The sequence below is a fragment of the Pan paniscus genome, chromosome 20, assembly GCF_029289425.2.
Source record: "Pan paniscus chromosome 20, NHGRI_mPanPan1-v2.0_pri, whole genome shotgun sequence".
NCBI lineage: Eukaryota > Metazoa > Chordata > Mammalia > Primates > Hominidae > Pan > Pan paniscus.
Window position 1 is genome coordinate 50,234,936 of NC_073269.2, and position 20,156 is coordinate 50,255,091.

Here is a 20,156-nt window from a genome sequence, read left to right on the forward strand (position 1 = left end):
CCTCCCTCTGGTAACCAACATTCTGCTCTCTGTCTCCATGCATTCAATTGTTTTAATTTTTAGCTCCTACAAATAAGTGAGAAGATGTGAAGTTTGTCTTTCTGTGCCTGACTTATTTCACTGAATGTAATGTCCTCCAATTCCATCCATATTGTTGCAAATAACAAAATCTCATTCTTTTTGTGGCTGAATAGTACTCCATTGTGTATATGTCCATTTCCTGTATCCATTCACCTGTTGATGCATACTTAGGTTGCTTCCAAATTTTGGTTATTGTGAATAGTGCTGCAATAAACATTGCAGGGGAGGGTGCAGATATCACTTTGATATAGTTTTAATTTTTTGAGGAACCTCCATACTGTTCTCCGCAGTGGTTCTACTAATTTACATTCCCACCAACAATGTGCGAGGATTCCCTCCTTCACTCCTTCCACATCCTCACCAACATTTGATATTGCCTGTCTTTTGAATAAAAGCTATTTTAACTGGAGTGGGATATCTCATGGTAGTTTTGATTTGTATTTATCTGATGATCTATGATGTAGAGCACGTTTTCATATACCTGTTTGCCATTTGTATGCCCTCTTTTGAGAAATGTCTATTCAGATATTTTGCTCATTTTAAAATTGATTTATTAAATTCTTTCCTATTTGGTTTGAGCTTCTTATATTCTGGTTATTAATCCCTTGTCAGATGGATAGTTTGCAAATATTTTCTCCTATTGTGTGGGTTGTCTCTTCACTTTGTTGATTGCTTCCTTTGCTGTGCAGAAGCTTCTTAACTTGACATGATCCCATTTGTCCATTTTTGCTTTGGTTGTCTATGCTTTTGGGGTATTACTCAATAAATCTTTGCCCAGACCAATGTCCTGGAACATCTTTTCCCCAATGTTTTCTTGTAGTAGTTTCATGGTTCGAGGTTTTAGATTTAAGTCTTTAATCCATTTCGATTTTATTTTTGTATATGGTGAACAACAGGGTTGAAGTTTCATTCTTCTATATGTGGATATCACGTTTTTCTAGCACCATTTATTGAAGAAACTGTCCTTTTCCCAATATATATACTTAGCACCTTTGTTGAAAATGAGCTCACTGTAGGTGTAGAAATTTATTTCTGGATTTTCTAGTTTACGCAGCACTAAAAAGAATGTACTGTACATGAAGTGATTTCTAGGATATGTTATTACATGACCATAGAAGAGTTAGAAACGTGCTTTCTTTTAAGTAATAATGGAAAATAAGAAATCTACACATACTGATATGGTTTGGCTGTGTCTCCACCCAAATCTCATCTTGAATTATAGCTCCCATAATTCCCAGATATCATGAAAGGGACCTAGTAGGAGGTAATTGAATCATGGGGGTGGGTCTTTCCCATGCTGTTCTCGTGATAGCAAGGACAGATAGAGGAGTGACTTTGAATAGAATGGGAGGCAGGTTTGCCCTAAGCGATTTCCAGCTTGAGGTTTCCTTAGTGATTTTGGGGGCCCAAGATATTTTCCTTTCACAATACTAAGCAGTTTAATTTCTCTTAAATGTGGCATTTCCACGTCTAAAGAATATTAATATGAAAACTTTAAAAGTGGGAAGATAGCTTTTCCAGGAGGGCAATTGGCCCTCCATATTGGCCCTTGACAGGGCAGGAGCATCGCCATCTTGGACAAACACTGCCATTTTAAAGTTCGCGTTGATCAAAAACTGCCTAAATCCAAAGGGCATCATCCTAATGGCTAAGGTCAGCATGACCATAAACCACAAATGACATCTCCAATCAGAAACATTCCAACCATAAGATAAACCCCTCCCTGACCAGACACATGCCAGCACCGAGATAACTTCCCTTCCATTGGAGAGATGTCAGTCCCAAGATAACTTCCCCTCCAACCAGAGATATTCCAACCCCACAACAGACTTCTCCCCGATACAGAAACATTCTAAGCCTGTGGTAAGCTCTCTCTCCCTAAAGCCAATACATACTCTTAGTCCGTAAGAGAGAGCGCTCCTGACTGCAATTGGCCAGAAGCCCCTCTCGGTTTATTCTCCAAAACGAACCTGTCTTTGACTGTTGAGCCGCTTTTCGTGTTTTTTTTTTTTTTCTCTTTAACTCTTACAGCCCTCTTAAACACTTAAACTGTGGTTGTTTTTCTTGCCAAACCAGTGGTACAACAGTGTCTGGTTGTACCAGGGGCTGGTGCCCCACTCAATGCCTCTCCCAAACCATTTTTCCTGGCCCATTATTTAAGCTCTTAGATTTAGCCTCATACTGTTAGCGTCTAGTATATTAGCCTTTCAGCCATCTCCTGACCGCTCCACAGTCACTCCCCGCTAACTCCTTGAAGATTGTATCTCCTTGCTTTGTTCTCTTTCAGTAACACTCCTGTCATCACGGGAGGCGTGTAGACTTCAGGAATTCCTGTCTATTCAATATTTTCTCTCGAGGACGCAGGGAGAGGGAAGGACCACTCTCAGGGCCACAGTCCATATTCCAAACCAGGCGCTTGGGTCTATGGGATTCATTCCTCGTGGGCATTGCAGGAAGTGTAGTCAAAGAGCACCGCGGAGTCCCACGCTTCCCGCCGGAAGGTGATACTATAGAACGTCTCCTTTGAGATTCAAGGAAGTGTAGCGCAGGAGATCTGTTGAATGACGAGCAAGTAGGCTCAGGACGGCGTATCCGGGGAATTCTGGGAAATGTAGTTCACACGCTGCGCGGGGTAGGGGCACTTCCGCTCCCGGGGGGTGAGGTTGCTGCAGTGCATTCGGTGGTAGTTTGGTGTCAGTCCTGTGTCTTGTCGGTCCTTCTAAACGTGTCCCCTTAGGATGCTGGCTCGCAACCACCTGGAAGTTGACTAAGGGGAGAAGGAGTCTCGTTGGAAAACGGAGGTTTGGAGGGACAACGGCCTCTCTTTTCGTTCTTGTCAGCGGAGGCTTCTTGGTCTTGGGGCTGTCCTCGCGTCCCCGGGCATGAGGCTGGGGGTTGGGACTTGGTCGGGACGCGTCTCGCCTGGTTTGAGGGTTTTTGGGGCTCTCAGCTCGCTCAGTCCGCCTCCCTCCATCCCACCTGTGAGGCTACTTTCTCACAATTTAGGGTTGGGATGTTATTAATCTCCCTGTACCTCCCACTGCTGTTCTTTAAAATGGGGACTTTAGGACCATCCTAATGAAATCGTTTTGGGAACTGGAAGAGGTAACACAAATGAAAGCCTTAAAGCAGCCCCTCCCTTAGTGACTGGTGGTCTCTTCTTAGTGTTAATTTCCCACGAAGCCTGTCAGGTCCCCGGGTGGGGTCAGAGCTCCATCTACAGGGATCCCCGCCCTTGTCTCTGATTCCTGCAGGACGCTGGGTGATCCCGGACGCTTCTGACCTCTTTTTAGGAAGGCGAGGGTTGTTTCCACTTCCACGAAGGGAGAGGAACATTTAACTTTTATGCCGGACGGCAATGCGGTCAGGGTGTTTCACAGCTTTCTCCTTCCCCAGCCTGATTCTCAAAAAGAGCTGCAGGGAGGGACTTCTTGGCTACCGAGGGCAAAGCTCCACGAGAGTGGTCCTTGGCTTTTTTTCTTTTACAGAGATGCTCACCCCGACCAAGAGTGTAGGATGTGTCCTCAGGCATGGGTGTTGATAATAATTAAGCCTCAATTGGTAACTTTATCCCAAGAGCTTTATACAAGTAATCACATTTTCGCCACGCCGTGGCTCTGTGGAGAGGTACTACTTTTTTCAGTTTTAAAGATGAGTGAGATACAAAGGAGCAGGAGTTATCTGAGAATAGTCACCTAAGCAGTAAGAGGTGGAGCTGCGGTTGAAACCTGGGCGTTACAGGTCAGAGCCTTAGTTGATAATCTTTTGGATACATTCTCATTGAGGCAGAGGAACTAGCTGGAAGCTAGGACTTGATTGAAGGGAGACTTGAGAGCAAGGCTTATGGGCTTTGACTGTTCTGGGAGTTTATCAACTATTTCATTCATTAGAACTATTTCATTTATTACAAATATTTCACTTGTTATGCAACGGTATCATTGTGGAGCGTTCAGAAATTGGAGAAATACGAGTAGTACCAGTTTATAATTACCCATGAATCCAGCATGTAAAGATAGTAACTGTTAAACTTCGAGTGCATTTTTTTTTTTTTTTTTGAGACAGAGTCTCGCTGTGTTGCCCAGGCTGGAGTGCAGTGGCACGATCTCGGCTCACTGCTAACTCCGCCTCCCAGGTTCACGCCATTCTCCTGCCTCAGCCTCCTGAGTGAGTAGCTGGGACTACAGGCGCCCGCCACCACGCCCGGCTAATTTTTTTGTAGTTTTAGTAGAGATGGGGTTTCACCGTGTTAGCCAGGATGGTCTTGATCTCCTGACCTCATGATCCACCAGCCTCGGCCTCCCAAAGTGCTGGGATTACAGGTGTGAGCCACCGCACCCGGTGCATTTCTTTTTGGTCTTTCTTTGGCATATTTGCATATCTATTTATAAACATTTAAACAAAATTTTATGATTAAAAAATGTGTTTTCCCTTATGTGTTTAACTATGGAAATTTGGGAACACTGCCAAGAGGGAAATAGCTAGTGAACTTACATGTTATATCATGCTCATCCTAATTTATCTCATCGTTATCTCATTTTTTTTTTGGTAAATGTTTCCTGATATTAGCCAGGCACGGTGGCTCACGCCTGTAATCCCAGCACTTTGGGAGGCCGAGGTGGGCGGATCACCTGAGGTCGGGAGTTTGAGACCAGCCTGACCATCATGGAGAAACTCCATCTCTACTAAAAATACAAAATTAGCCAGACATGGTGACGCATGCCTGTAATCCCAGCTACTCGGGAGGCTGAGGCAGGAGAATCGCTTGAACCCGGGAGGCGGAGGTTGCGGTCAGCCAAGATTGCACCATTATACTCCAGCCTGGGCAACAAGAGCGAAACTGCATCCTCTGCCTCCCGGTCTCAAAAAAAAAATATTTAACGTTTTATTTTCATATCATTTGAAACCTATAGAAAAATTGCAAAAATAGTGTTAGAAATTCTCATATACTCTTTACCCAAATTTGCCAAATGTTTACATTTTTCCTGTTTGCTTTGTTCTTGCTGATCACCCAGATACCACCAGGAACATACCTGTAGCCAGAGACAGTTGCTTGTAGCTTTCTGCAGCAAAGAAGCCCACATTTCAAGATAATTGTGGGGTGTCTTGGTAAGAGGTGTTTAGAAAGGGCTGGTTATAGGGTTTCACATAACATGCTAGATACTATTAGATATTATACTGGCTAGGCATGGTGGCTTATGTCTGTAATTGTAGCACTTTGGGAGGCCGAGGCAGGTGGATCACTTGAGGCCAGGAGTTCAAGACCAGCCTGGCCAACAGGGAGAAACCCCATCTCTACTAAAAATACAAAAATTAGCTGATTTGTCCACTGTGAAGTTACTTTTTTAAAATTTGAGGGGGCGTGCGCCTGTAATCCCAGCTATTAGGGAGGCTGACGCATAAGAATCATTTGAACCTGGGAGGCAGAGGCTGCAGTGAGCTGAGATGGCGCCCCTGCACTCTGATCTGGATGACAGAGTGAGACTCTGTCTCAAAAAAATAATTAAATATTATATTAAATAATATTGTTATCTATTACATATCACATCTGTTAAAAAGCTAATAATAGTAGTTGTAGTGTCATTTATTAGATAGTGTTGGATACCATATTACATAACGTTGTTATCTAATCTGCAGCTTCCATATTTAAATTTATTCAGTTTCTTCTTTTGGTCCTTATAACTATCCCTTGCCCCACTTTTTACCTGTAACCCCATTCAAAGTCCAATTTTATGCATTGTCTTTATTGTCACATTTCTATACTTTTGTTTAATCTAGAAGGATTCCACAGCCTTTGTCTTTTATATGCATGGTTTTTTGAAGAGTATAGGCAAGTTGTTTTGCAGAAAGACATTCATTTGGGGTTTGTCTGGTAAATTTCATGTTTACGTTTAGAGTATGCATGATTGGCAGGGATACCATAGTAGTGGTGAGATGTCCTTTTCATTGCAACCTAACAGTGTCCAAATGATGTTGGTTTGTCCCTTCACTGGTGATCTCAACTTTGTTCACTTGGCCAAGATGAAGTCTTTCAGATTTGTCCACTGTGAAGTTACTTTTTTTAAATTTTGAAAATAATAAAGTTCCTTATGGGGAGATACATGATTAGTGGACATTCTACAGTAAAGAAGAGTTTCCATTTCTCCCCCATTTATTCATTCCTTCATTCAACTATAAATATTCTATTGATATGGACTCAGAATTCAGTCTTACTGAATGACATGTAGATTAACAATTATTTTTTCCAATTCTATCAAGATGTATTTCACATATAGCTTTCACCCATTTCAGGCATGGAACTCAGTGATTTTTAGGAATTTTGTGAAGTGGAATAACCATGATCATGATTCAGTTTAGATCATTTTTATCTCCCAGTTGGACTCCTTGTGCCCATTTATAGTTAAACCTCATTCTCACCTCAAATGTGAAGCAACCACTAATCTACTTTCTCTATGATACATTTGCCTATTCTGAACATTTCATATAAATGCGATCACACAGTCCATGGGTTTTTGTGACTGGCTTCTTTCATTTAACATAATGTTTCCAGGGTTCATGCATGTTGTAGCATGAGTCAATATTTCATTTCTTTAAATTTCCAAGTAAGATTTCATTGTATGGATAGGCGACAATTTGTCCATTTACCCATAGGAAGGCATTTTGGTTGTGTGCAATTTTGGGTTATTATGAATAATGCCCCTGTGAACATTCAAGTGCTAATTCACAACACATGTTCGTACTGTTGGGTGGCATCACTGACCACCCCTTCATGTCTCTTTTTTTTTTTTTTTGCCTTCCATGGCATGTTTCAGGCACAATTCTGTCTTCCCTTTAACTGCATAACTGAGAACTCTGCAAATTCCCCAAAGGAGGAGGAAAAATGACCACGTTCAAGGTGAGTAAGTCTGGTCTCTTTTGCTGTTCAGATTCTGTTTTGCTACTTAAGATTGTCACATGTTTTTCTCGGTCTTGGGAAGACTCAAGGAGAACAACAGTTATTTGTGCACCTGTTGTGTGCCAGATGCTTCCTTGTTTCTTTTGTGTTGAATTTGCGTTTGGATTTGATTTTGTTTACTTTTACCATTATTTATGTTACGAGTAGAAATTTAGTGGGAAGGAACAATTCTCCCGTTTCACTACATCTTTTCTCACTAATTAGGCATTTTTATTTTCTCATGCTATTCCTCATGTATATTCATAACTGTATTTGTATTGATACTTATCTAATTTAAATTGTGTTCTTTGTGTTTAATATTATGTAATATTCATTATTTATGGTTGCATCATGTTCCCATTGAATTGATGCTCCTTTTTTTTTTTTTCCTCGAGACAGAGCCTTGCTCTGTTGCCCAGACTGGAGTGTGGTGGCGCAATCTCGGCTCACTGCAACCTCCGCCTCCCGGGTTCAAGCGATTCTCCTGCCCCAGCCTCTCAAGTAGCTGGGATTACAGGCGCTCACCACCACACTTGGCTAATATATGTATTTTTAGTAGAGACGGGGTTTCACCATGTTGGCCAGGCTGGTCTCGAACTCCTGGCCTCAAGTGATCTGCCTGCCTCGGCCTCCCAAAGTGCTGGGATTACAGGTGTGCACCACTGCACCTGCCGATGTTTCTTTTTAACTACTTTATACTCACAGGCACTAGGAGCTCAGTTTTGAAAGAGTACTTTTGACATGTGCCACGTTGGTTGTTTTGTAGATAAAATATCCATATGTGGCATGGCACAGCAGGCTGTAACTGTGGCTTCACACAAGGATTTCTGGAGATTTTCACATAGGAAGAGCTAGCTTTTGTTTTCCCCATGCTTAAGTCATGCATTGTGTGTATGTTATTTACTGGTCTTTTCTTATTCCTTTATATATTAAGGAGTTTGACCAAAATGCAGCATCCTGGGCTGCACATATATCGGTTTCAGTGAATCTTGCCAGTTGCTCCAGCAACATTTAGCAATTCAGTCTCAACTTTGATAATGCCCAGGGTTCTCGTACTTGAACCCTGGATGTAATCATTTTTCTGTCTTTTTTTTTTTTTTTTTTTTTTTAGTTTTTTAGTTTTGGTAGCTTTAGTTTCAAATGTCCATGGTATCAGAAGATTCTCTAGTCACTGTGTTCTATTCCTTTGTTTGTTCCTCAGAACAGCTGAATGATGCAGTTCTCAGCCTCATCTTCCTCTTAAATATGTGAAATATGAGAAACCTGCTGAGGTTCAGAGAGGAAACCTAGGGTCGGCATGTTAGCTATTTTGCTAAATTGAAAGAGAGAAGAAGAAAGAGTATTCTCCATTGAAGGACCGATGCCTTCTGGTATGGGTGTCTGGAGTGCCCTCTTGAGTGATGACAACCACTGGTGACATAGCTCCTCCCTGACCCCTCCTCGGGGGTCCTCTTCTCTTCCTGTTGTGCCACCTCCTCAGGTGCACCTAGTACTCCAGGCACCAAAGGACAGTGATTGCTACACTCACTATAGAAAATCTTTAAATTCCTAATGGCAAAGATGGCTTATAGAGTGTTACCAGGGAATATAACAGCCTAAGGTGAAAATATTTACCACTTTGATATCTAAAAAAGACATAATCCAAAATAAGAATCTTATGTACAGAATGGAGAAAAAAATTCAAAGGAATATGAATAAAGGACATTAATACATTAATTGGTAAATTTTAGAGAAGAAATAGAAGTGGCCAATACATATTTGAAAAGGTGATAGTATTATTTATATTCAAATACATGGGATTAATAAGGTGAATTATCTCTAATGAGATTATCAAAATCACAGGAAATTTGATAATCTGCTTTTGGCTATTTTAAGAAAAACCAGGGTAATATATCCCCTTGAAAGATTTTGGAGTTTGAGAAAAAATTGAGATCTGACATATATGATCACAATTTTAAACATTCTTATTTTTTGACACTTTAATTTTCATTTGGAATTATTGTATTATAGTTTATTCTTATTCTTTAGAGACAGAGTTTTGCTCTGTTGCCCCGGATAGAGTACAGTGATGTAAGTGTAGCCCACTGCAGCCTTGAACCCCTGGGGTCCAGATCTTCCTGCCCCAGCCTCCCAAGTAGCTAGGACTACAGGCATGCACCACGATGCCTGGCTAGTTTTAAAAACTTATAAAGATGGTGTCTTGCTGTGTTGCCTAGTCTGGTCTTGAATTCTTGAATTCAAGCAATCCCCCCACCTTAGCCTCTTAAAGCACTGGGATTACAGGTGTGAATCACTGCACCTGGTTTGAAATTATTAAATTAAATTAAATTATTATTTTATTTTATTTCTTTTTTGAAATAGAGTCTTGCTCTGTTGCCCAGGCTGGAGTGCAGTGGTGCAATCTTGGCTCACTGCAACCTCCGCCTCCTGGGTTCAAACGATTCTTCTGTATCAGCCTCCCAAGTGTCTGGGATTATAGTCACGTGCCACCATGCCCGGCTAATTTTTGTATATTTTGTAGAGACGGAGTTTTGCTATGTTGCCAAGGCTGGTCTCGAACTCCAGAGGTCAAATGATTTGCTTGTCTCGGCCTCCAAAAGTGCTGGGATTACAGGCATGAGCCACCATACCTGGCCAAAATTATTTTCAATGATCAGACGGGAGAGTAAGGTCCACATACATGATTTTCTTTGCAGGATTGGTATTAATGAAAACTACATAAAATTAAATATTCATTATTTAGAATAAAGATAGATCATCAGTTCCCTGTAATAGTATGCAGACATGAAATGAAATAGATAACTATAATGAAAGTTATAATAAAAAATCCAAAGAAATATGAATAAAGGACATTACCAGCCAGGTGCGGTGGCTCACGCCTATATTCCCAGCACTTTGCGGGGCTGAGGTGGGCTGATCACCTGAGGTCGGGAGTTCGAGACCAGCCTGACCAACATGGAGAAACCCCATCTCCACCGGGTGTGGTGGCTCATGCCTGTAATCCCAGCACTTTGGGAGGCCGAGGCAGGCGGATCACGAGGTGAGGAGATCGAGACCATCCTGGCTAACATGATGCAACCCTGTCTCTACTAAAAATACAAAACATTAGCCGGGTGTGGTGGTGGGCGCCTGTAGTCCCAGCTACTCGGGAGGCTGAGGCAGGAGAATGGTGTGAACCCAGGAGGCGGAGCTAGCAGTGAGCCCAGATCGTGCCACTGCACTCCAGCCTGGGGACAGAGTGAGACTCCGTCTCAAAAAAAAAAAACAAAAAAAAAACAAAACAAAAAAAACAGCAAAAAAAGAGAAACCCCATCTCTATTAAAAATACAAAACTAGCTGGGCATGGTGGCGCATGCTTGTAATCCCAGCTACTCAGGAGGCTGGGGCAGGAGAATTGCTTGAACTGGGGAGGCGGAGGTTGCCGTGAGCTGAGTTTGCCGCCATTGCACTCCAGCCTGGGCAACAAGAGCGAAACTCCGTCTCAAAAAAAAGACAAAAAGGTAATAAAATTAACTAAATTAACTAATGTTAATTAAATACCTAGTCTGTGCCACAGACCTTCCCCATTTATATTCTCTTGCTTATTCCTGGAGAAAACTGATGTGACAGTCTTTATACAGAAAGGAAACGAATGCATGTAGGCAAACTTATCCAAGGTCACGTGGCTGGGAAGGCAAAGGCACAGAGCCTTGGGATTGAGCCTTGTGAGTGAGCACACACACTCAGTGTGATCATAGGCACACTGGCTCCAGATCATGACATTCAATGCTGCAATTAATATATGTAGTTTGCGTCTTGAATACAGAGGACCCACTCCATGGCTGTCCCACACAGGTCACCGTAAACTTGTTAGTTTGGCAGATATTAAAAAAAAAATGGGCCGGGTGTGGTGGCTCATGCCTGTAATCCCAGCGCTTTGGGAGGCCGAGGCCGGCAAATCGCCTGAGGTCGGGAGTTCGTAACCAGCCTAGCCAACATGGTCTCTACTAAAAATACAAAATTAGCTGGGCATGGTGGCAGGTGCCTATAATCCCAGCTATTCAGGAGGCTGAGGCAGGAGAATTGCTTGAATCCAGGAGGCAGGGGTTGCAGTGAGCTGAAATTGCGCCACTGCACTCCAGCCTGGGCGACAGAGCGAGACTCTGTCTCAAAAAATAAAAAGAAAGAAAGGAAAATGATTACATCCAGGGTTCAAGTACGAGAACCCTGGGCATTATCAAACAAAGTTAAGACTGAATTGCTAAATGTTGCTGGAGCAACTGGCAAGATTCATTGAAACCTATATATGTGCAGCCCAGGATGCTGCATTTAGAGTCCTAGAGGGTTACTTACAAGGAGACTTAATAAGTGCACAAAGTAAACCTATGGGACTTTTTCATCATTGCACTTCTGGTGGAGCTCTGGAAAATCAGTGTCATTGCGAGGATACAGACAGAATGAATGGGAAATCTGTACATTGACCTACATCTTTCAAGATCCACAGCAACTTCTCACCCATCCCCTTCACCTGCTCATTGCCACCCTTCTCCCAGGAATCACTGGTCATGAGATTGAGATTGCATACGTTTGATGTTGTAGGAGGCAGTGACCTTCAAGGATGTGGCTGTGGTCTTCACCGAGGAGGAGCTGGGGCTGCTGGACGTTTCCCAGAGGAAGCTGTATCGAGATGTCATGCTGGAGAACTTCAGAAACCTGCTATCAGTGGGTGAGCACAGGCACCCTCTGTAATGGAACATCAGGCCCCAGGAATGGCTTTGTATCCTAGGGTGTTTGTGTTAGTTTGTTCTTATGCTGCTATGAAGAAATACCCAAGACTGGGTAATTTATAAAGAAAAGACATTTCATTGACTCACAGTTCTGCATGGCTGGGAAGGCCTCAGGAAACTTACAGTCATGGTGGAAAGCCGATGGGAAGAAAGGCACCTTTTTCATATTGCAGCAGGAAGAAGTGCCGAGCAAAGGGGAAAAGGCCCCTTATAAAACCATCAGATAGGGCCGGGCGCGGTGGCTCATGCCTGTAATCCCAGCACTTTGGGAGGCCAAGGAGGGCAGATCACGAGGTTGGGAGATGGAGACCATCCTGGCTAACACGGTGAAACCCCGTCTCTACTAAAAATACAAAAAAAATTGCCGGGCGTGGTGGCGGGCGTCTGTAGTCCCAGCTACTCAGGAGGCTGAGGCGGGTAAATGGCGTGAACCTGGGAGGCGGAGCTTGCAGTGAGCCGAGATCGCGTCACTGTACTCCAGCTGGGCGACAGAGCGAGACTCCGTCTCAAAAAAAAAAAAATAAATAAATAAATAAAATAAAACCATCAGATCTCGTGAGAACTCATCCACTATCACGAGAACAGCATGGAGGAAACTGCCCCCATGATTTAATTACCTCCCACCAGCTCCCTCTTATGACGTGGGGATTATGGGAACTACAATTCAAGATGAGATTTGGGGACACCGCCAAACCATATCAGCGTTCAAGTTCGAGTGTGCAGTGAGAACCTAAATTTCTAGTAAATTTTACCTAAGATGTATTGGGATTAAGCATGTGACTTTGTTCACAGGGCATCAACTTTCCCACCGAGATACTTTTCACTTCCAAAGAGAAGAAAAGTTTTGGATCATGGAGACAGCAACCCAAAGAGAAGGGAATTCAGGTAAGAACCAAGCAATGATACATCCTTGTACGCGACCCTTCCATCTGTTTTACTTCTGTCCATTGCCCAACTCCATTGCCCTGGTGTAAATGGCCAAACCTGTTTCCTGGATTCTTACCTCCTTCCTGCTGGTTGTCCTGCTCCCCCACCCCCTCTTCCCACCCTGACATCTGTTTTCCTCATAGCAGCCAAAGTGATCCTTAGGGAATGTAAGTCAGATTGCCATTCCTCAGCTTAAAAGCCTTTATGGCTTCTTATTTGTGTTAATGTTACAACTGCTTTAAGTGCCTTTTAGAGACCCTTGATCTGCTCTTCATCCCCCACTGCCTCTCTGACTACATCTCCATTTTCCAGCCATGTTATACTCCCTGCTGTTTCTCCATCCTGCCAAGGACACTGTATTGCCTGTTGCTGTCACCCAGTGACCACACACTTAGCAGATTAAACAACAAACAATTATCTTTCTGTTCTTCAGACCTGAAGTCTGACACATCTCACTGGACAAAAATCGGGGTGTCCCTAGGGCTTTGTTCCTGTCTAGATGTTCTTGGGGAGAAGCCTTCACTTTATTTTACCAATCCCTAGGCACTGTCCACACTCCTTGGCTCTTGTCTCCCTTCCTCCATCTTCAAAAGCAGCTACATTGCATCTCTAACCATTCTTCCATAGTCATGCTGCCACCCTTCTTAAGCCTCTGTTTTCCACATTTCGGGTCCTTTGCGATTGGATTGGTCACTCCTGCATAATCTAGAATGACCTTCTTACTCTCTCTTTAGCTGACTAGTGACCTTAATTGCACCTGCAGCCTTAATATCTCTTGCTATATAACATAACAGGTTCATAGGTCCTGGGAATTGGATGTGGACATCTTTCAAGGACCACTGTTCTGTCTACTACAGAAGCTTCTGTCTTAAAGTTTATATATGCTCTTCTTTCTGATTGGAATACTCTTTCACCTCAAGACCTTCTGACCCTTCCTTTATTCTGGTCTCTGTTCAGTTTTAATATCATGAGAAAGGCCTTCTCTGACCACTCTATTTAAAATACCAGCCGGGCGTGGTGGCTCACGCCTGTAATCCCAGCACTTTGGGAGGCTGAGGCAGGCAGATAGCATGAGGCCAGGAGTTTGAGACCAGCCTGGCCAGCATGGCAAAACCTGACTCTACTAAAAATACAAAAATTAGCTGGGTGTGGTAGCACAGTCCTGTAATCCCAGCTACTCGGGTGGCTGAGGCGTGAGAATCACTTGAACCCAGGAGCCAGAGGTTGTAGTGAGCTGGGATTGTGCCACTACACTCTAGCCTGGGTGACAGAATGAGACTCTGTCTCAAAAAATAAATAAAGAAATATATATATATATATATATATATATATATGGAATGGAATACCATCCTATCTTTACCCTTCTGGTGGTGTCTTATACTGTGTCTTACATATTTCTATTTCGCTGTCATTTCTACCCACTGGAATGGAATGTCTTAAGAGGAGGACTTTTAGCTGTTCAATTTTTATTTTAAGATTCAGGGGGTACATGTGCAGGTTTGTTACCTGGGTATATTGTGTGATGCTGAGGTTTGCATTGCAAATGATCCTGTCACCCAGGTACTGAGCATAGTACCCAATAGTGGTGGCAGGATAACCCTCAGGTTTCAAGGCTATGTGTACCGGTGTTAGAGGTAGTGGTGATGGGCTGGGTGGGCCAGTCCTGAGGCCCCCACATGGTGTGTGCAGGTGAGTGTCAGCGGTGATGGTGGCAGCAGGCTTGTAGGACCTGTCCTCAGGTCACTAGGAGGAGTACACAGATGCCAGTGGTGGTGATCAGGGCAGGGAAATCCTTAGGTCTCCAGACAGCATGCTTGGGCACCTGCGGCAGGGTTCTGGATCTGTTGTAAAGCTCCCTGCATGGTACATGCTCATGCCTGGGGCAACCAACATGGCAGGGTGATCTCAACAGCCCCAGGTGGTATGCTTAGGTAGTGGAGGAATGACGCCAGGCCAGGTGAGCCTGTCCTCAGGCCTTTCAGTGGTGCAGGCAGATGTAGGCTGTGGTGGAAGAGGCGGTGTGATCCCTAGGTCCCCAGATGGCATGCTCCAGCACTGGCAGCACACAAGCTGGGTCTTTGTCAGGTCTCCTGTTTGTGCACACATGTGCCTGAGGCAACACAGGGTAGAGCAATCCCCAGGTCCCTCTGTGTCATGCTCTGGCACTGAGATGGGTAGTACCAAGTGAAGTGGGCTTGTCCTGTGCACGGGCAGAGGTTGTGGTGGGCAGTGCAAGGGACTCCCCATGCCTTTAGGAGGTGTGCTTGGGTGGCAGTGGCAGAGTGTGCAGAGAAACTTTCCTCAGAATGAGAACACATATGAGTGTACAGTGGCCCTGCTGCTGGGGGTGAGGTAGCATTGCCATTAGAGGCAGCAGCCCCAGACAGGCAGCTTTCAAGCTCTGGTGAGTGCACACACTTTGGGTCCCTTTGTACTGTACTGGGGGCAGCCTCCCTGGTGTCCTGCATGGCCCATTCCCCAGAGTATGGGACACTATGTGGCCTAGATTGCTGGGGACTCTGCCATACTGCTGGGTCTAACAGGCATTATTGTAACCCTCGGGGTGGATGTGGGGGCATGTCGATGGGGCTTCAGGGATTTGGAGATGCAAAGGCTGTTGGGCCCCAGGGTAAGATGCAGTCTGGTGGGGGTGCAGCTCTCAAAATAGCGCTGTGCCATAGCTGCTTGAGTCTTGGGAAGTGTGTGGGTCCCATCATGAGCACCCTCTCTGAGTGCCATTGCATGGACTCCAGGTAGCCCCCTGTGCTAGTCTCAGGGCCCACAGGGGTCGAGGGCCTCTCTCATGGCTGATTGCTGGAGTCCACAGCAGAAATGTAAACCACTAGGGCTCTCTCACTTACCCTTTCCCAGCACTAGGAGCCTTTCCCGGCTTTCAGGTGATCACGGCCAGAAGGGCTACCTCCCTTCGCTCTCCTTTTGTGCTTTGGGTGTTTCCTGTCACTTCTCTGCTGAATTCCAGTGATCCCTCTTAGATGCTATTTGATGTATGAGTATCTATTTGCTTTTTAAATTTTTTAGTAATAAAATATATAGAACACTTCATGAATTTGCATATCAGCCTTGCGCAGGGGTTGATCATTCCAGTTTTACCATATGTGCTGCTGAAGTGAGCACTACTCATTATTTTGGCTCTTTGTGGAGGACGCAAGCTCTAGGTGTCTTTAGTCAGCCATCTTGAAGTCCTCCTACCCTTAACGTTCCTTCTGATTCATCATATATATAATTTAGTAGTTACATAATATACCATGCAAGATTTTAGACTAACTAGGAAATTGGTAGAAATAGTAACACATTAACTGTATTATGTTAATATTTTAAATTAAGTCTTTCATTTCTACCACGTTTGAGACATTATGTCATTCAAAATTGGTTTCGTGACAACGAGAGACCGTGATGCACTTGGAAAACACAAACTGTACCTTCCTTGTATTCAGTAAAGTTTCGGGCCATGTCCTAAGTGAAATCCTGAAAACACTGAACAAAGGTTTCACTTACCCACATCTCTTAATTCTGTGTCCTTATAGGAGGCAAGATCCAAACTGAGTTGGAGTCTGTTCCAGAAACAGGACCACAGGAAGAGTGGTCTTGCCAGCAAATCTGGGAACAAACTGCAAGTGAGTTAACTAGACCTCAAGACTCCATAAGTAGCTCTCAGTTCTCCACACAAGGTGATGTCCCCTCCCAGGTTGATGCAGGACTATCTATAATTCACATAGGAGAGACACCTTCTGAGCATGGGAAGTGTAAAAAATTCTTCAGTGATGTCTCCATCCTTGATCTTCATCAACAATTAAACTCAGGAAAGATATCCCATACATGTAATGAGTACAGGAAGAGATTCTGTTATAGCTCAGCTCTTTGTCTTCATCAGAAAGTTCACATGGGAGAGAAACGCTATAAGTGTGATGTGTGTAGTAAGGCATTTAGTCAGAACTCACAACTGCAAACTCATCAGAGAATCCACACTGGAGAGAAACCATTCAAATGTGAGCAGTGTGGGAAAAGTTTCAGCCGTAGATCAGGAATGTATGTTCATTGCAAATTACACACAGGAGAAAAACCTCATATTTGTGAGGAATGTGGGAAGGCCTTCATTCACAATTCCCAGCTTCGGGAACATCAAAGAATCCATACTGGGGAGAAGCCATTCAAATGTTATATATGTGGTAAGAGCTTCCATAGTAGATCAAATCTTAATAGGCATTCCATGGTCCACATGCAAGAGAAATCATTTAGATGTGATACCTGTAGTAATAGCTTTGGTCAGAGATCAGCACTTAATAGTCATTGCATGGACCACACAAAAGAGAAACCATACAAATGTGAAGAATGTGGAAGGAGCTTCACTTGTAGGCAAGATCTTTGTAAGCATCAGATGGACCATACAGGAGACAAACCGTATAATTGTAATGTATGTGGGAAGGGCTTCAGGTGGTCCTCATGTCTTTCAAGACATCAGCGGGTCCACAATGGAGAAACAACATTCAAGTGCGATGGATGTGGGAAGAGATTTTATATGAATTCACAGGGCCATTCACATCAGAGAGCCTACAGAGAAGAAGAACTGTATAAATGTCAGAAGTGTGGGAAGGGCTACATTAGTAAGTTTAATCTTGACTTGCACCAGAGGGTCCACACGGGAGAGAGACCTTATAATTGTAAGGAATGTGGAAAGAGCTTCAGGTGGGCCTCAGGTATTTTGAGACATAAGAGACTCCATACTGGAGAAAAACCATTCAAATGTGAAGAGTGTGGGAAGAGGTTTACTGAGAATTCAAAACTTCGTTTCCATCAAAGAATTCACACTGGAGAAAAGCCTTACAAATGTGAGGAGTGTGGAAAGGGATTCAGATGGGCCTCAACTCATCTAACCCATCAAAGACTCCACAGCAGAGAAAAACTATTCCAATGTGAGGATTGTGGGAAGAGCAGTGAGCACAGTTCATGCCTTCAAGACCAACAAAGAGACCACAGTGGAGAAAAAACATCCAAATGTGAGGACTGTGGGAAGCGCTACAAGAGGCGCTTGAATCTAGATATGATTTTATCATTATTTTTAAATGATATATAATTATTGTCCATATTTATGGGTTACAGCATATTTCAATACATGTATACAATGTATAATGATCAAATCAGTGTTATTAGCATATCCATCACCTCCTTTATCATTTATTTGTGTTGATCATTTATCATTTCTTTGTGTTTTGAACCTTCAAAAACTGCTGTTCTAGTTATTTGAAAATAAGTTATTATTAAGTATAGTCACCTTTAGTGCTGTGGAACACTAGAACTTGTTCCTTTCATCATCTTACTGTACTTTCATATCTGTTAACCAATCTTTCATCATCCACCCTCTCTCCTACTTTTCCCTTCTAGTAATTGCTATGCCATGCTGCTTCTGCTTTTTTTTTTTTTTTTTTTTGAGAACAGAGTCATCCAGGCTTGAGTGTAGTGGCATGATCCTTTCTCACTGCAGCCTCCACCTCCTGGGTTCAAGCGATTCTCCTGCCTAAACCTCCTGAGTAGCAGGGATTACAGGCACGCGCCACCACGCCCAGCTAATTTTTGTACTTTTTTTTTTTTTTGAGACAGAGTATTGCTCTGTCGCCCAGTATGGAGTGCAATGGCCTGATCTCGGCTCACTGCAACCTCTGCCTCCTGGGTTCAAACGATTCTCCCTGCCTTGGCCTCCCGAGTAGCTGGGACTACAGGCCCCCGCCACCACACCTGACTAATTGTTGTATTTTTAGTAGAGATGGGGTTTTGCCATATTGGCCAACCTGGACTTGAACTCCTGACTTCAGATGATCCGCCCACCTCGGCCTCCCAAAGTGTTGGGATTACAGGCGTGAGCCACCATGCCCACCATGCCTAAAAATTTTTGTATTTTTAGTAAAGATGGGGTTTCACCACATTGGCCAGGCTAGCCTTGAACTCCCAGACTCAAATGGTCCACCTGCCTTGGCCTCCCAAAGTGCTGGGATTACAGGCATGAGCCACCGTGCCCAGCCAATGCTATGCTGCTTCTATGATGTCAACTTTTTAGCTTCCACATATGTGTGAGAACATGTGGTATTTATCTTTCTGGGCCTGAATTTACATCACTCAACATCATGTTCTCCAAAGCTTATCTTTATCTTGCCATAAATGACAGAATTTTATTATTTTTTATGGTTAAATAGTGTACCTTTGTGTATGTATGCCACATTTTCTTTAGCATTTTCTGTTGATGAACACTTAGATTGGTTCCATATGTTAGCTATTGCAAATAGTACTATAATAAATATAGGAGTGCAGATAGGAGTTCAACACACTGATTTCCTTTCCTTTGGATATACAGCTAGTAGTGGGATTGCTGGATCACTTGAATGCTGATATGCATAAGAGGATCTACACTGGAGAAAAACCATGGAAGTGTGGAAATTGTGGTACATGCTTCAGTCAGGGCTCACATCTTCAAATTCAGTGTCTGTTCTGTAGAGAAACCTTAATAATGTGATATATGTGACAGCAAAGAGTTATAAGGTATGAATATGTTAATTTTAGTAGATACTTCCGAAAAGTATTTCAAACTGGTTGTACCACTATAAACTCTGACCATTATTAGGCAAGAATTGGCTTTTTCTTTTTTTCTTTTGAGACAGTCTTGCTCTGTCACCCAGACTGGCATGCAGTGGAATGATCACGGCTCCCTGCAGCCTTGACCTCCCAGGCTCAAGAAATCCTTCTGCCTCAGCCCCTCAAAAGCTGGGACTATAGGCATGCAACAACACGCCTGGCTAAAATTTGTTGTAGAGATGGGGTCTCACTATGTTGCCCAAATTGGTCTCAAACTCCTGGGCTCAAGCGATTCTCCCTCCTCAGCCTTCCAAAGTGCTGGGATTACAGGCCTGAGCCATGCGCACAGCATTTTGTTTTGTTTTGTTTTGTTTTTGAGATGGGGTCTCTCGGTGTTGCCCAGGCTGGATTGCTTATTCACAGATGCAGTTACAGTGCCCTATAGCCTCGAACTCCTGGGCCTAAGTGATCCTCTTGCTTCAACCCCCTGAGAAGCTGGGACTACAGGCATGGACCACCACCCCTGATTGATCTTCTTTAGTTTCTATAACAAAATAGTACACTGTTTCCACAAACTTGGGAAGGCTAGTATTTTGGGGGGGGGGGGCGTGGAAATCACTAAACAACAAAGAAAATCTGATGAATTGGACAGCATAAAAATATTGGCATAAAGATGAACATAACATAAGCAGGAATATTTAAAGCACATACTTTTTATAGAGTGTCTCCCCTGTAATGTCTCTGGTTAAATGAAAGGGTTTCAAATGTGAAGACAACCCTAACCATACTCATTATCTGTAAAAGATGTAGCATTGTCATGGACTCCTTAATAAACGTGAAGACTTTAATCCATCTGAAGGTGCATCACA

General features: G+C 43.4%; 1 protein-coding gene and 1 pseudogene across 5 annotated transcripts; one reads left to right on the forward strand and one right to left on the reverse strand.

Annotated features, from left to right (window-relative positions):
• Positions 1 to 796: 796 nt before the first annotated feature.
• ZNF284 (zinc finger protein 284) lies at positions 797 to 19,038 on the forward strand. 5 transcript variants are annotated; one of them, XM_063600367.1, is made up of 7 exons: positions 797 to 2,882; positions 5,094 to 5,187; positions 6,891 to 6,973; positions 8,219 to 8,382; positions 11,591 to 11,717; positions 12,571 to 12,663; positions 16,251 to 19,038. In XM_063600367.1, the coding sequence occupies exons 5-7, from the start codon at positions 11,684 to 11,686 to the stop codon at positions 17,795 to 17,797; spliced, it is 1,674 nt and encodes a 557-aa protein (XP_063456437.1). In that variant the 5' UTR covers positions 797 to 2,882; positions 5,094 to 5,187; positions 6,891 to 6,973; positions 8,219 to 8,382; positions 11,591 to 11,683; the 3' UTR covers positions 17,798 to 19,038. The 5 variants fall into 5 exon arrangements, with proteins under 5 accessions (XP_063456437.1, XP_014198207.2, XP_063456438.1 ...); XM_014342721.4 differs by lacking the exon at positions 8,219 to 8,382; XM_063600368.1 differs by lacking the exon at positions 5,094 to 5,187.
• Positions 15,750 to 15,840, reverse strand: LOC112437947 (U6 spliceosomal RNA; annotated as a pseudogene).
• Positions 19,039 to 20,156: the final 1,118 nt, after the last annotated feature.

Coding starts and splice junctions, on each gene's coding strand:
- ZNF284 (XM_014342721.4), top strand. Junction 11,718..12,570: donor CAGAAACCTGCTATCAGTGG/GTGAGCACAGGC, acceptor CTTTGTTCACAG/GGCATCAACTTTCCCACCGA. Junction 12,664..16,250: donor CCAAAGAGAAGGGAATTCAG/GTAAGAACCAAG, acceptor GTGTCCTTATAG/GAGGCAAGATCCAAACTGAG.